Here is a 15,187-nt window from a genome sequence, read left to right on the forward strand (position 1 = left end):
CTGGGAGGAGTGGGCCCAGCTGTGTCAGGCTATGGTAAGAGGAACACAGGGCTGCTGTCCTCCCCCCATACCCCTCTTGTTCACATGCTCTTCCTTACCCCACAGAAAGAGTCGGCCCAGTACACGGAGTTCAAGTTGCAGCTGCTTCTAGGGCCTTTTTGGCCTGGGGCAAGGATAGTGTAAAGCCATGACCAAGCCTCTTCTTCCCCACCTCCCAGGACAAGTTCCTTCCATGCTACTGGATGTCTCCCTCTTGACAGCTGGGTATGTGGAATAGGGATGCCTGAGAGTCGAGTGCCTCCCCCAGCTCTGCCCTTATCCCTTCATGCTCGATGGATCTCAGAGAAGGGCAGCCCGAACACTTCTTTCCCTCCTTCAGACTTGGGCTGCTTGGTGAGGAACCTGGCCACCTGCGCCGCAGACAACAGAAGCCCGAGGGACTGTGCATGGTGTTTATTAGTGATGGCAGTGAGGTGAGACAGGGGCTTGTGGAGCATGCTCTGTAGGTCACACACTAGAGCCATAGGCAAGAGTGGCCAGGGGCACAGGTCTTCTGTGCCCCGTCTCTCCTCATCTAACCCTAACCTAACAAGCGGCAGCTATGAGTCAGGGAACAAAGTCTGGAGCCCGGTTCTCCCAGGATGTATGAGGGACAAGAACAGAAATGACAGGATGCAGGGCAAAAGAATGAGAAAGGCAAGGAGGCCCCCGAAGCTATTCTATAAGTTCTCTGCTACACACGCCCTCCTTCCCCAAACACCCATCCAGGTGGGCTCCTGTCTGCCACTTGGCTTCACCATGCTCCTGGTCCCTCGTCCCGTCACATGTCAAGAAGCTTCCTGGCAGGGTGAGGAGAGCCCTTTCCTCCAAGAGCTTCAGCCGTCAGCTCTCTCTGGCCTGAGCCTGGCCAGCCTGCTGCTCCAGTCTTGGATGTGGATGCCCCACCCCAGCAGATGGATGGGCATGCCACCCCAGGGGCTTTGATTGTCTCATTTCTAATGTGTGGCAGTGAGGTGACTGGAGGCCCTCAGACGCCAAAGCACAGCCCCTGAGTCCCTTGACTGTAAGGACTTGTGCCTGCTCAGGGACATTGTTTCTTCCTCATGCCATGGTGCCCACATCCCACCCTCTTGTCACTTTGATGGGGCATCCCTTCCCTGAGTCTGGTGGGAAGGCCCCTGCTAAGGGGATCCTGGCTTGAGGGCTCTGCCCAATGGGGCAGCTTCCTATGTGGGAGGAGAGGAAGGTGCCAGGGGTGCAGAACACACAGCTAGTACCTGGAATGGGAGCCTAGTGGGTGTCACTGCCCAGGAGGTAAGGGGGCCCCCTGCTTTTCCCAGAACCTTGGGACCACAGGCAGCCCTGAAGCTGGGGCTGGGCAGGGGGTTTTGGGGGCTGAGCCTAGTGCCAGCCTAATGCCAGTCTAACGCCACCCTGCCTGGAGTGGGTCCCCCAAGCCAGCTGTGCCTGTGCCTGCCGGGGTAGGGCAGCAGGAGGCTGTCAGTAGCTATCCTTGGGCCAAGGCCGGTTGCGCTGCCAGTTCCGGTCATTGTGGTTGTGCTCCGAGTCCTGGGCTAGAAGCCGGTCTTGGGGGTCATGCCCGTTAGCACTAGGCAGCCCCGAGGTGTGTTGTCGGTGAGGCTGGTACAGGTCCTGGTAGGCATCTGCATAGTCCTCCTCCAGGTGGCGGGAGCTACGCTGTGAGGATCCTGTCCAGGCTTGGCGGGAACTCTCACTGGCCTCATCAGAGGGCATCAAGCTGTCCCGCTCGAGGGGGGAGTGCTCCTCGCCACGCTCCCCCAGCAGCTGCTGGTTCTGGGGGCCACACAACAGCTCTGAGTGAGGCACTACAGACCTCACCTTATCCTCTGGTGGGGTGGGAGATTCTTCCCCGCTCAACTCTCAATTCCCCGGTACAGGAAGTAGTGCAAGGGAGAAACATGCTGGAGGATTTTTCCTCTTCAGAGAAAGAAAACTGAGCTTTGACTCCCGCAAAATTCAGGTTCTGCCTTCAAGGCAGCCTGGGAGAAGGGCTTGGAGATTGTGTTTCTCTTGACCCCTAGGAAACTAATCTCTGATTTATCCATCTCATTGATTGAGTCCCTCTCTCCTCAGGAAGTTCCTTTGCCCGTCTGCACTAGCTCTGTACAGCAGAGCTGAGAGTTCTACAATCCTCTGGCATGCTGAACTGGAGGCCAAGGACAGTCCTCTGGGCAGGGAGGGGCAGTGCTTTGGCTGGCTTAGCCTGAGCATCTCTGCCCACTGGAAATGGTTACCTGAAGTCCAGGAATGGCACTGGGAGGACCCAGAAGTCCGGGGCCAGGGGCTGGGTGGTGTGTGGCCCGCCAGTAAACCTCTAGGTACTCGGCCAGGTGCTCACAGGCATCCTCCAGCTGGTTCTCATCCAGAATCACATCAAATGACTCCTGGAGAGGGGGAAGAAGGCACAACACTGGTTTCCCTCAGCAGCAGCCCCCCACCCATCTCTATCATGGCTGCAGCCCTGGAGGAGTGGGCACAGGAGCAGCTGACCCAAGCACTCACTGGTGGGCACTGAACCAGCTTATCATATGCCATCATCTGTACGGTCAGGTGCTTCATCTGTGACTTCCCCCGGGATCGGATGAGACGCTGGAGTACCTGAGTGGGGAGGGTAGAGCTAGGCCTGGAGTCTCTGGGGACTCTGGGCAGAGCTGAGCCTGGGCAGAGCGAGGCACTTCCTCCACTTGTGGCATCAGAAGCAGGTGAGGATGACTCAGAGTTGTGTTAAGGGCAGCAGGAAAAGGGAACTCAGGTGCCCCAGGCAGGGACCAAGTAGAGTCATGCCACATTCTAGTGGGGCAGCCCTGTGGGCCTCCTCCATGACCCCAGCTGACTTACCTTTGGTGAGGACACCTTGACAAAGACGATGATTGGGGCCAGTGAGGTCTTGGCCAGCTGTGCTGGGTGGTTGATGGTGTCAGCGTCCAACACTACTAGCTGCAGGGATTTGGCCAGCTCAAATATGCGCTCGATCTCACTCTGCACTTCCGCTATGGAGGGAGGCAGCAGCAGTGCTCACCAGGAGCTCTGCCCACTGCTCACTCCAGCAGGCTTTAAGCGCTCCCAAATGGTGGACAGGAAGGAGTTGGAGAAAAAGGGCATTCATCAAAGCCTGGACAGGCAGAGGAAGGGGAATTGAGGAGGAGGGGTGTGTTCCTGCCTATCCTGGGGTTAGGTAGAAAAGTTGGGCAGAAAGACAAGGAGGTAAGAAAGAGAAAAGGGAAGAGGAGCTGGGCACAGTGGCTCAAGCCTGTAATCCCAGCACTTTGGGAGGCCAACGTAGGCTGATCACTTGAGGTCAGGAGTTTGAGACCAGCCTGGCCAACATGGTGAAACCCTGTCTCTACTAAAAATACAGAAATTGGCCGGGTGTGGTGGTGGGTGCCTGTAGTCCCAGCTGGGTGGGGAGGATTGCTTGAACCCAGGATGTAGAGGTCACAGTGAGCTAAGATCTCACCATTGCACTCCGGCCTGGGCAACAGAGCAAGACTCCATCTCAAAAAAGAAAAGAAAAAGAAAAAAAGGAGGAAGGTTCTCACTGGTGCTTGAGTGGCACAGAAGCAGGCAGTGGGGACTTCTCACCAATGCTGGAGCGGGCGGAGGAGCGCTCAATGATGGTCCTCTTGCCAGGATTATTGAGCACAGATCGCTTTGCCAGGGAGAGGTCGGCTGTGACTCGGGTGATGGAGATCCTGGCGTGGGGGCAGAGAATCCCAGCTTGCTTCTAAACCTGAAGCCTCAGCCTCTCCTTACCCAGCTCCCACTAACTCTCCCCTCAGAGAAGACTTGCTACAGGCATCTGGAAGTAGGCCATGAGCTTCTCCTTGGTTCTCAGGCCACCCCAAGCCAGTGTGGCTTACCTGCCATCAAATCTATGTTTGAGGAAATCGAAGAGAGCCTTCTGCATCATGTCTGTGACCTGGGGGGAGGACACGGCACAGATGAAGGGGCCTTTTGGAGGGAGGCAGCATCCCCACGCAGGGCCCCAGAGTCTATACCCTCCACATGTAGACCCTGGAGGGAAGACACACACCCCTTCCACTTTCCCTTAGGGTCTTCCTGTGGCAGGCTTGGTAGAGGTGACTCTGGGGTCAAGGACCTCTCACCTCATAACCTTTTAGAGAGGGTCCCACCAGCACCACAGGCCGCATGGAGGGCACCACGTCATATGGGGGAATATGTTCTGCCTGCAGAATGGACAAGAGGTGAGTAGAAACCATGGCCCTGATGTCTGCCTCATGCCTGGCTGATGTCAGGGCAGATCCAGAGGTTCTGGGCTCCCTCCCCTCTCTGTTCTGCCCTCCAACAATGACCGCCTAGACCACTGTCCCAAGAGCCATAAGCCATGAGTCCCCCAGCCCAGGTCCCTTCCTTGACTCACCTGCTTTTGCTTCTGCTTGGCTTTTTGGAAAAGGAAATACAAGATTAAAGTTGGTGAAGGGGGAAAGGTCCCTGGCGGTATGGTATCCCCATCCCCAGAGCAGATATTGGCTTCTCCCCACCCCTCCCCATCCCTCACCAACCCCTTCCCACAAGTTCACTAGGGCAGAATCCCCCCTTTCCCTGTGTCTTAGTTACCCACCTACCCAAAATGGGTGGGTTGGGGGGAGGCTACCTAGAGACGGTGGAGGAGAGCGTCGGTTGCCAATGTCACTCAGGCTGGAAGGGTTCCCCGATCTCCTGAGAAGAAAGGGAGGCGAGAGAGAGGGAAAGAAGAATGTGTTTCTGTGTATGTATGTTCTATGCATTATTTAATAATTGTACACATTTCCATATGCTTTAGTGAGACAGGTGTACATGCAGTATGTGTGCATCATGTGTGTTTGATTAGTGTGAGTGTGCAGAGCTGGGCATATGTGTGTGTATATTTCAGGGGGGTATGCATGTGTGTGGCATGCATGGTGACATGTTCTGTGGGTACAGTGCACGTGTTTGGGGTGTGTTTACTAAGTCACAGCCCAACTCTCACCTGGCCTTCTGCTCCTGTTTGAGCCGGATGCTCTCCAGGCGCTGGGGGCTGGGGATGAAGGCGATGTCTCCGCCCTCTTTCACTAGCCGCCCGATCCACCAATCATTGCTGTACTTCTGGGGGTGGGTGGGGCAGGAAGGGGCAATGAGAGGTGCGCCCCACCCCAGTCCTGGCTCTTCAATGTGAAGGAGCCAGGGAGGCAGTCACTGAGCTGGTCTGACGAATGCAACGCAAGGGGCAGTGAGCAGAAGGGGCAAGGGCAGTCAAGTTCGGGGCACCCAGGATTTCTGAGTGAGGCACTACAGCTGTCACAGGGGATCTCGGAGGCAGCTAATCTAACTGCTCACTTAACAGACATGGAAACTGAGGCCCAAGCCAGGTCTCAGAAGGATGGAGATCCTGGGGATGAGGTCTTAGATATGGGAGGTGGACAGGTGTGTGTTAAGGAGAAGAGCTGATTAGCTTGGGGAATTAAGACTGAGGATTGAAGTAAGAAGCACTGGGATCTGGGGCAAGAGCAAGAAAATGAAGTGTCATAGGCTTCTGGAAGCAGGGGGGTTGATCACCTCTTTAATGTGCAGAAAATCTTTGGCCTCAAAGTTGACTCCAGAGCCCTGGACTGGGCACTCCTCATCCAGTACGCCACAGTAGCTGACATTGGTTCTCACCGCAAACGCCACCGGTTTGTGCTGGAGAATTTGGCCATTAGTGCAAATGAGAGAAGCCTTGGAGCGCCCTTTCCAGCCTCAGTGTCCCAACAGCAGAAGGCCGTGGCCTCTGCCCATCACACACACCCTCTCACACTCAAGGACATCCTGCCCAAGGACCCCTTGGGCTTAGGACTGAGTGCAGGTTTCTACCTAGCTTGGCTTCCTGTCTTGCCCCATGCCCAAGTATACCTTGGCCCTTTCAAGCTGCTGCTGAGCCTGACTCTCCACTTCACGCCGGGCACTCTCCCGGTCCTCCTCCAGCGAGACGTCTGAGTCCAGAGATGGGCGGCTGGTGTAGGAGTCAGCTGAACCCTGGGTTGGGAAAGAGGCTGTGACTCCCAGGTTCTGGCATAAAGGATGCAACAGAGGCACCCTCCTCACCTTACATTGTTGCCTCTACTGCCCCCACTCTCTCCATCTCCAAGGACGTGGCTGGGTCCCTAGGGCCCCTCCTATCCCCTGAGAAGGGCCCCAGTGACTCTGAGGCTGCAAGAAGCCTGGCCCAATCTATAGGTGCAAAGATCTGGGCCCCTCCTCCCCCAAGCCTATTAATACTGCAGCTTTGAATAGAGCCTTCATTTCTCTTTCCTCCCTTTTCTCCCCTCTAACATGTCCTCTAAGCCAGAGGGAAGGGAGGTATGCTGAAGATGATATATTAGAGATGATTCTGGATCCAGGAGACCCAGCCCTCTTGTTCACAGCAGCCTGCAAAGCAGCCTGGACATCATCCCTTTAAGATGCCTGGCAGGAGTCCAGCCAGCCGCAACAGTCAAGAGACACTGGCTGGCACAGCATTAGTCCTGAGTGTCAGGATCCAGCCATCTGCCCCCCTAAGATCCCACTTTCCCTACTCCAACAAGGGTCTGAAGGCTCCCAAATGGTGAGCCCTTACCTACCAGGGTGAAGAAGAGGACACAAAGCTGCCAGCTCCTAGAAGTTACCTCCCCTTTGCTCTCCCCACCCCCTACTTTCTTTCCTCCCACACTTGCTGGGGCAACTGGCCAGGTGTGGCCAGCAAACAAGACACAGACTGAGAAGAACACAAAGCTGTCTCCCTGGGTACAGGTGGGGCTGGGCCACACCTACCACTTGGCCTACATCTCCCCACTCTTTTCCCAGGCCCAGGGGATACTGAGCCCTCAAAGAAGGCAATGATAGTGCCAGGCAACCCAGCTATAGAGTGGGACCCCGGGAATATGGGGAGGGGGTAACATGAGCAAGGAGAGTCTCTGAGTCCTGCCCATTGGAAAGGTCTTGGGCAACGAGGGTGCAGCTGAGGGTGACAGGGCTCAGCTTAAAGGCCATGAGGGAGAGGCACAAATGAATGAGAGACACTGGACTTCGAGATGAGAGCACAGAGGATAGGATGTCTGGGTTTCTCCCTGTCTAGGGAAACAGAATCTTTCATTTTCTGCCTCAGTTTTCCCTCTCTGTGGGCAGAAGCCTCAACTGATACTTCCCACAATTCTGAGGTGCCAGTTGCAGGGAGAAGAGATAAGCCTAGATCAGGGATTCATGCAGGAGTGTATGTGTGTATAGGGGAAAGGGCTTTAGAATGTCCTTTAGGTGGAGGAACATTCTCTCAGGCTCACTGTGCATGCCAACCTATGGAAGGCAGCAGAGGCCAGATTCTCAGAGAAGAAGGCAAAATCACATACCTGCTGTCCACCATGCCGTCTACCCCCACCCTGCTGTCTACCCCCACCCTGCCTTGGGCAAGAGGGCTGTTCAGCTGGGGGTCAGCCCAGGGCCTTCAGCCTTAGGCTAAAAACGGTGTCTACAGCAGACCAAACGCCTGAAGATAGCACAAGGGACAAAGATCTTTCATTTTATAGAAGAGTGAAAGAGTCTGCGGGCTGTTCCTCATCTCTCCGAACAAAAGGAGGCTCGGAGGCAGAGTGTAAGTGGAGGTAGAGCTGCAGAAAGGATCTTTGCACAGGGTGAGGGACCTCCTTCCTAGGGGTCTTAGGACACAAGAGAAACCTCTGTGGGATGTTGCTGTCTGAAGGAAACAGACAGGGCCAACAGACTGGGAGGCAGGAGGCAAGGCAGATCACCACTCGCTTTGGTACAGCCATATCGAGTACTTCCCAGAGGCCCAGCACCATGCCTGAAGAGGAGTCTGACCTTTTCTGCCTGTGCTCCAGGCTCTCAACCCAATTTAGAAACCTTTATTTTTATTATTTTATTTATTTACTTAGAGACTGGTCTTGCTCTATTGCCCAGGCTGGAGTGCACAATCATGGCTCGCTGCAGCCTTGAACTCCTAGGCTCAAGCGCTCCCCTGTCTCCTGAGTTGCTAAGACTACAGGCATGCACTACCATGCCTACTACTTTTCTGTAGAGACAGGATCTTGCTATGTTGCCTAGGCTGGTCTCAAACTCCTGGGCTTAAGCCATCTTCCTACATCAGCCTCCCAAAGCACTGGGATTACAGGTATGAGCCTCTATGCCTGGTTTAATTTAGTAATCTTTTTTTTTTTTTTTTTTTTAAGATGGAGTCTCAGTGTGATGCCCAGGCTGGAGTGCAATGGTGCAATCTTGACTCACTGCAAACTTTGCCTCCTGGGTTCAAATGATTCTCCTGCCCCAGCCTCCTGAGTAGCTGGGACTACAGGCAGGCGCCACCATGCCTGGCTAATTTTTGTATTTTTAGTAGATATGGGGTTTCTCCATATTGGCCAGGCTGGTCTCAAATTCCTGACTTCAAGTGATCTGCCCGCCTTGGCCACCCAAAGTGCTGGGATTACAGGTGTGAGCCACCGTACCTAGCCTAATTTAGTAATCTTAACACCTGGGGCATCTGGGTTACCTGACCTCTCACCCTGGGATGGGGATCAAAGGATCTGTCCCTAAATATTTAATGAATTGTGCTCAGAATGAAACCCCTTCTCCATTACTTCCAAGTCCTCTGGGCTCATCCATCTCTTGTGCTCTGATATGACTTGGGGAGGCCAGGGCTGCCCTGCCAAGCATGATCTAGGGTCTTACCTTTCCTATACCCTGCTACGCCAAAATAGCCAGATTCTCAGTACTTTGGAGCTGCCAGGAGTTGGCACGGTGCCCTGGTGGTGCCCCCCTTGCCTAGTGAGTGTGTGGGCAGGCTGCAGCTCTTCTCTTGCCTGGCACGGGGGAAGGAGAGGAGGGAGATGAGCCGTTGGATTTATTTAGAGCCTGATCTCCCTCCTACTGCTTCAGAGGGGGCCTCAGGGAGAGCAAGGAGCCAAGCAAGAGAAAGGGAAGTGGGGGAGGGTGATCAGGAGCCAGAGAGAGATGGGAGGGAGCAATGGGTCAGCAGGCTGCCCTCCAGCACCAACCACATGTCAGACTGTTCCTTGCAATAGCTCTTGCCTTCTCATCAGGGATGGGAAGAACCTCCTAGGGCCTTCCAGCCCCATAGAGAGGTTTGTTCTCAAGCTCACCTTGGCACCCTGGGCTATGCCAGCTGTCCCTTCAACTGTCAGAAAGAGGTGTCCACCACAGCCTTAAAAATCATCTGCTCTGGCAGCAATGCAATTAGTCCCAGAGGCCCCGAGGAAAACTGGGCCCCAAAAGAGTCATCTATCCTGGGAGCAAGTGGAGAAGATTTGAACATACTCCCCTTTCCCACCCAGGGGTGCCCCAACCTCCACACCTATCAGGGGCCCTTCCAAGCCATCTAGTGGTTCTCTCCTAAGGAGGCCTTCTTACAGGACATTTGAGGGAAAGTTGGCAGCTCCAAGGGTCTGAGAAGCTGCTCCGCATTCTTGCCCCATCTTTCCAGGCACTCTCCCTGCTCTCTGAGCTCCGGGAATCACTGCTTAATGAGCTGATTTGTCTCAGTGGGTCAGGAGATAAAAGCAAAGAGGAGAATTAAATATTTATCGGTTGCCTGTTTCTCTGAGCAAAGCGCTTCCTCTCCATCCCCAGGCCCTCAGCTCCTCTGGCTTCACCTCCAGGCCCTCCATGCTGGGCAGGAGCTCAGGATGCCTGCTGCTCAGAGCAAGCCTCAGCAGGGGGCTGTGGAATGGATGGGGCTCAGTCACCTGGCCCACCCATGTGCTGGGTGCCCAGGTTTCAGCCTGGGAGAGAAACTGGGCTACAGAAAGGGTGAGGAGATGAGGCAATGTGCAGAGATGGAGTGGGTGGAGGGGAATAATGGAGCTCCTCAAGTTTTAGGATTCCTCTGTCTGAAGAGGCTGGTCCCTGGCTCCCCGATGTCCTCTCAGCTCCCAGATGTGTCCTTTACTTGAGGCACAGGAGGTCCAGAATGTCTGCCTCCCCAACAACCTCGGCGGCTCTCCTAGCTGTTTGTGTTCAGACCCCAGAAATCCAGAATTTGGAACTCCAGACATGGCGTGTTCCCTCTCCAGATCCTCGGTGCCCTCGGCCTCCAGCCCTGCCCCCCTCCGCCCCCGCCCGCCCCTCTTTCTGGACCGTGGAGCCACCTGCTCGAGCCCCTCCCCTACACTGCCCCCTCTCTGCACACACCCGATGCCCCAGGGTCTGGGTCTGGGTCGCTGGGAGCCCTTGGCATGAAAATCCATCTCCCCACGTACCTAGAGCGTCCCCCTACACACCCTGCCCTGCCACTGAGGCGTTTTTCAAAGTCCTTAACTGGGGGAAGGGTTGAAGGGAGAGGAGGTGTCGCCCCAACTTCCCCGCCCCCACCCTCACCCTGGGCACTCACCGCCTCCGAGTCCTCAAACCCGGGCACGTAGGAGTCGTCATACATGGGGGAGTCCGGGTGGGGGGAGCGAGCGGCGCCGGGGGCGGGAGCGGCCCGGAGGTAGGGGCGAGGACTGCGGGCCGCGCCCGGGAGATGCCACCGAGCCCCGCAGCCCTGCGGGCGGCGGCGGACAGCAAGAGAGCGCGAAGGAGGGAGCGAGCCGCGAAGACCAGCTGCTCGGAGCTCAAATCACCGCTCCCCCCACCCCACCGCCCCAAACCCAGCCGGTCCCACCCCGAGCGCGGCTGAGGAATCTGGCGCCGGCTCCTACAACAATAGTGCCCGCCCACCTGACCCCCTCCCTGGGAACAGGCGGGGGCGGCGAGGGGGCGGCGGCCACTAGGGAGCCCGGGCTGGGCCGGGAGAGGGGAGCGGACCCGCGCTGGGTGGAAGGTGGGTCCCCGAGCACCTACGGGGCCTTGGCGACTGGGAGGAAGGGGAGGAGAGGCTGCGGGCGGGGCGGATCCTGGCAGGGAGGAGGCGGGGCGAGGAGAGATGCGGAGACAGAGACTCTCGGCAACCCAGGAACTATTCCGCCGGGAAACAAAGGGCTGCAGCGGGGGAGGGAGGGGGCTCTGAGACCGCGAGGGAGACGCGACCCGGGCGGAGACTGGAGAGGGCGCAGGTGTCGAGGAAGTGGGAGAGAGAGAGGCAGAGGGAAGACGGGGAAGACAGGAAAATGGGAAGACCCTAGGAGACAGAAGAGACGCGGGGACTAGCGGCAGACGGGGGAGGGGTCCAAGGCGACAGCAGTTCGGGTCTGGGCCGGTGCGTCCCGGAGGCTCCGAAAGCAAACCCCACAGTGGTCGTGGGAGGAATGGGCTTGCCGCCCCCAGGCTGATGCCAGGACGGCAGCTTCTGCCCCAACAGGTGCCCAGCCCCCTTAGTACAGGGACGCTGCGGCAAACGCGGTGTTGCCCAACCCTTGAGAAGGGGGGAACTTTCCGTGAGCTGAGTAGGCCTCCCCACACCTGTTGCGCGGGTAGATTTCGTCTTAGTCCCGCCAGGATGGGGGTTCCCTTCCTCACTTCCCTGCCAAGGATTGTGCCAGACAGTGCCAAGGCATCCGTGGGAACTAGGGCAGAAAGGGGCTGTTTTAGGTGAGCCTAAAGGGAGGGGGAAAGAAGCCAGAGGGTGGGTGGGATCCTGGCTACACTGGGGTTGGAAGTGGAAAGGGCCTGTCTCCTTGGAGTTACTGGGGTAAGGCCAGATTCTCCCCTTAGTAGAGGTCTTGTACCACCCTGCACCACTCAGTCTTCTTCATAAGAGCGCTGAGATTTGAGGTAAGAGAGCCACAGCCCTTATCTTGAGGAAACTTCCCCCAAACACCCACCCATTTGAGCTCTCTCCTTTTTTATCTCCTGAGCAAAATTACTTCTTTGATTTTTGACTGCCTGCCTTTGTGCCCCATGAGGAGAATGTGAGTAGACAGGGGTTACACCAATTTCTCACATCCAGGAGGGTGAGTTCAGCAATCTGCTCCTCCCTCTACCTCCCTAGGCTTGGGGGGTATGAGAAATCCAAAACCCTGACGTGGCTTAGTAAGACCTATGGTAGAAGGCACTGGGCATGGGAGAGAGAAAGCTCACCCAAACCAAGTGGCTTCCCACGGTCACTTATCGGTGTTCTCTTGGCAAGAAAAAGAAGAGGCTTCATCTTAAGACTGACATCTTTAGTCTGTCTACTGTGGGTGGCCGAGAGCAGCCCTGCCCAGCACCTTCCTCACACTGGGTTTGACAAACAACTTTGTTGCTGCCCCTATGGCTGAAGGGACCGTCACTATTGGGGGAGGCAGTCAGCTTTCATAGTTGCCTCTCCCGAGGGACCACACCAAATTGGTGCTGGTCATACACTGAATTCTTCTGTATTGGAAGTTCCCAGACACTGCTCACTTTTGTGCCCTTACCCAGTTACTCAGTATTCCTTGTATCCCCCCTTTTCATCCTTTTTCTTCAATTCCTTCTGTCTTTCAGGGGGCCGGAGAGGTGTTAAAGACTAACACTCCCCAAGGTGCTCTTCTCCTAGGAGACGGTTCTAATGAAGAAACAGTGGTGGAGACAGCTGTTTCCCTTTCCATTCCTGCATCTACTCTCCTGGCCTCTCCTTTTGGGACTCTCCTCACCCACAGAAGGTCCTGGGGCTGTAGGTGACAGCGGATCTGCTATCGGCAGCACTCCTTCCTCACACTCCTTGTAATCTGTGACAAGGGCGTCTAAGTCTGCTCCTGAGGCATGCGTTGCCAGCCAACCACCCCCAGGAGATGGGTTCAAGTTCCTCATACCTGTGCCCATCCCCTGGAATATGCAGGAGCTTCAGAGCTTCCCTTCTTCTCCTCATATCTCTGGGTTGCTACCCAATGCCCCTTTCATTTCCCATCTCACCCACACCCGCTTACTCCAGTTCTCATGACAACTTGGTGACTTCTTATCCTGTGACAAGACATGTGCCTGTCAGTATCTATGTGGCCCCGAACCTCTTTTCTTTTTCATGGTTGTACATAAAGGGAGAGCTGAGGGCAATAATGGATCAGGGGAGAGGACTCCTCCTGCTGATTCTTTCTAGGAGAGAGTTGTTAGACTGGCAGCTGGCAGGTACCCAAGTCATGGAAGCAAGACATAAGAGGAAAAGCCTGAATAATCAGGTTTGGGAGCTGGAGTTCTTTGGAGGGTTCAGAATATATTCTAGCTTCTCCTCTAAGTGCACCAGGAAGCTGGGCAGATCGCAGTCCCTAGGCTTCTGGGGAAACCGAGGCAGGAGCTAGGCCTTCTGGGAAGAGTTAAAGACTCCTCCCAGCAGTTTTTAAGATCTGGACCAGGTGGAGGCCCCTACCATCCTGGCTGCAGCCTGCCAGGGAACTCAGGGATGGGCATCAGGGGAGCTTGGCAGAACCCTTCTTGTAATCTAGCCCCTTCTTCTGGTTCCCCAGTCAGTCCTCCCCTCCCATCCAATCCCAGTACTAGGAAGCTGCCAGCTCTGGCCGCTCCCTCCTCTCTAACCCGGTGCCTCTTCCACCCCTGGCCTCACTTCCTCTGGTTTCCCTCCCTCCCCATCGTTGCAGCTCCAAACGCGTGCCCCCTTCCTAGCTTGGAGCGAGGCTCTCCTTCCACCCACTGGGGAACCCCCCTCCCAGGACCTCCCCCCGACCCGCCACGTTTACCTCATTCAGCAGGAAGGTTGCACTGGAATCAGAAAAAGACATAGACCAGGCTAGCGGCCTCTCCTCCTCCCCAGGGCCAGGGGCTCCGAGGCGGGAGCAGAACCCGGCCGCTGCTCTGCACGCTGCTCCCGCCTGCACGCCTGGCCTCGCCCCACGCCCGCCGGGCTCCGCCGCCGGCACCCTTCCCTCTCTCCTGGTTCCCTCCCCCTTTCTCCTCCCTCCTTCCTCCCTCCTCTCCCTTCCTTTCTCGCCGCCTCTGTCAGTCTGTGGCTCTCCCAACGTTTCAGCCGAGCCTCTCTCCACTTCCGTCTCTCCTGTCTACGGTCTCCGTTCTGTTTTTCCGTGTGCTTCCCACTATCCTTCCATCCCCACGTCGCACCCTCGCTCCCCGGCTTCCCCAGCCCCTCCGCTTCTTCCGTAAGGTCCTCCGGAGAAAGGGTAGGGACTTTGGAGCTTCCGCCGCCGCTGGCAGAAGGGCGGGAACAGCTCCGGGGCTGCCCCAGCACCTGAGCTCTCGGCGGAAGCTTCTGCTTCCTCCCGGCTCTGCTCCGTGCGTCGGTCGCCCAGCCTCCGGCGGCGGCTGCGACCCCGACCTCGGCTGGGGAAAGGACCGAAAAGCAAAAGTGTTGGTGCTCGGCTCGCCTGCCCCTGCGTCGAGGCTCCCATCCACCCCTCCCCGGCTGGGTCCTGTGTCTCCGGCGGGATCGGCATCCTTGTGGAGAGAGCCCAGCCGGGGTCGCCCCGCGCCCCCAGAGTCTTTGCCCGTCACCCTTCTCTCCCAGGTTCTGGTGCTGCGGGTCTCAGCTTCGCGAAGGGGAAAGGCGAGGCGAAGCGACATGGCTCCTTCCCGACCGGCTGCAGCAGCCCCTGGGCTCGCTGGCCCGGCGGCTGCACGCGCCCTCCAGGTGGCGGCACCCCCTGGAGTCGGGTCTCGGGGCCACGGGGTCCGGCCCTGCCAGCAGGCGGCGCTGCCCGGGCCAGAGCAGGGGGAGGGGGCGCCCCCCGGATACAGACACCGCCCAAGCCCAGGAAGAACCCCTCTTCCCCTCCTTTCTGCAGTAACTGCAGACCCAGCTCCAGCCCCCCAGTAGGAGACCCCAGACTGCGCTTTACTTATCCCCACCCCGTGGGGCTCCTTCGAGACACCCGCGCCCCTCTGGGACCCTAGCCCGTCCCTACCTCCATCCTAGTCTCGAGGGGCAACCCCGCTAAGCCGGGCAGCGTCCTGACCGGGACTGGGCAGCAGGGAGTACAGAGTCGCGGGACCGCTCCTCGGGTCAGTACCCCTCCCACCCCTTTTGCGGGCGCGTCAAACAGGACAAGCCCAAGTTCTGGCGGGGGGAGGGGGAGCGGGTGTGCAGTCCCAGTTGGCTCTCTCTCTGCACCCTTCTGAGCGGACCGGCCGCTCATTGGTCCCTTCACACCCCCAACGTCCCCAGGCTGGACCCTTCTCTACACCAAAGACGGCACCTGGGGGCGGGGAACGACGGACCCCCCTCTTGAAGACAGAGACACGCTGACTCGGATAGACCCAGGTCCCCAACTTAACCTAGAACTCAGCATAAACTAGAACTCTTTCCCCTTTCCAGTGGAGGGCGTCT

The 15,187-nt window shown here is 57.2% G+C and overlaps 1 protein-coding gene across 5 annotated transcripts; it reads right to left on the minus strand.

Annotated features, from left to right (window-relative positions):
• Positions 1–438: 438 nt before the first annotated feature.
• CACNB3 (calcium voltage-gated channel auxiliary subunit beta 3) lies at positions 439–13,745 on the minus strand. 5 transcript variants are annotated; one of them, XM_078336825.1, is made up of 15 exons: positions 10,391–10,620; positions 9,144–9,287; positions 8,713–8,843; positions 5,911–6,033; positions 5,578–5,700; positions 5,012–5,127; positions 4,658–4,722; positions 4,424–4,443; positions 4,149–4,229; positions 3,903–3,961; positions 3,625–3,734; positions 2,881–3,032; positions 2,545–2,640; positions 2,277–2,426; positions 439–1,815 (listed from the first exon to the last, which is right to left on the minus strand). In XM_078336825.1, the coding sequence occupies exons 9-15, from the start codon at positions 4,191–4,193 to the stop codon at positions 1,501–1,503; spliced, it is 927 nt and encodes a 308-aa protein (XP_078192951.1). In that variant the 5' UTR covers positions 4,194–4,229; positions 4,424–4,443; positions 4,658–4,722; positions 5,012–5,127; positions 5,578–5,700; positions 5,911–6,033; positions 8,713–8,843; positions 9,144–9,287; positions 10,391–10,620; the 3' UTR covers positions 439–1,500. The 5 variants fall into 5 exon arrangements, with proteins under 5 accessions (XP_078192951.1, XP_078192952.1, XP_078192950.1 ...); XM_078336826.1 differs by lacking the exon at positions 8,713–8,843; XM_078336824.1 differs by lacking the exons at positions 8,713–8,843; positions 9,144–9,287 and adding an exon at positions 9,412–9,529.
• Positions 13,746–15,187: the final 1,442 nt, after the last annotated feature.

Source organism: Callithrix jacchus, chromosome 9 (genome assembly GCF_049354715.1).
Source record: "Callithrix jacchus isolate 240 chromosome 9, calJac240_pri, whole genome shotgun sequence".
NCBI lineage: Eukaryota > Metazoa > Chordata > Mammalia > Primates > Cebidae > Callithrix > Callithrix jacchus.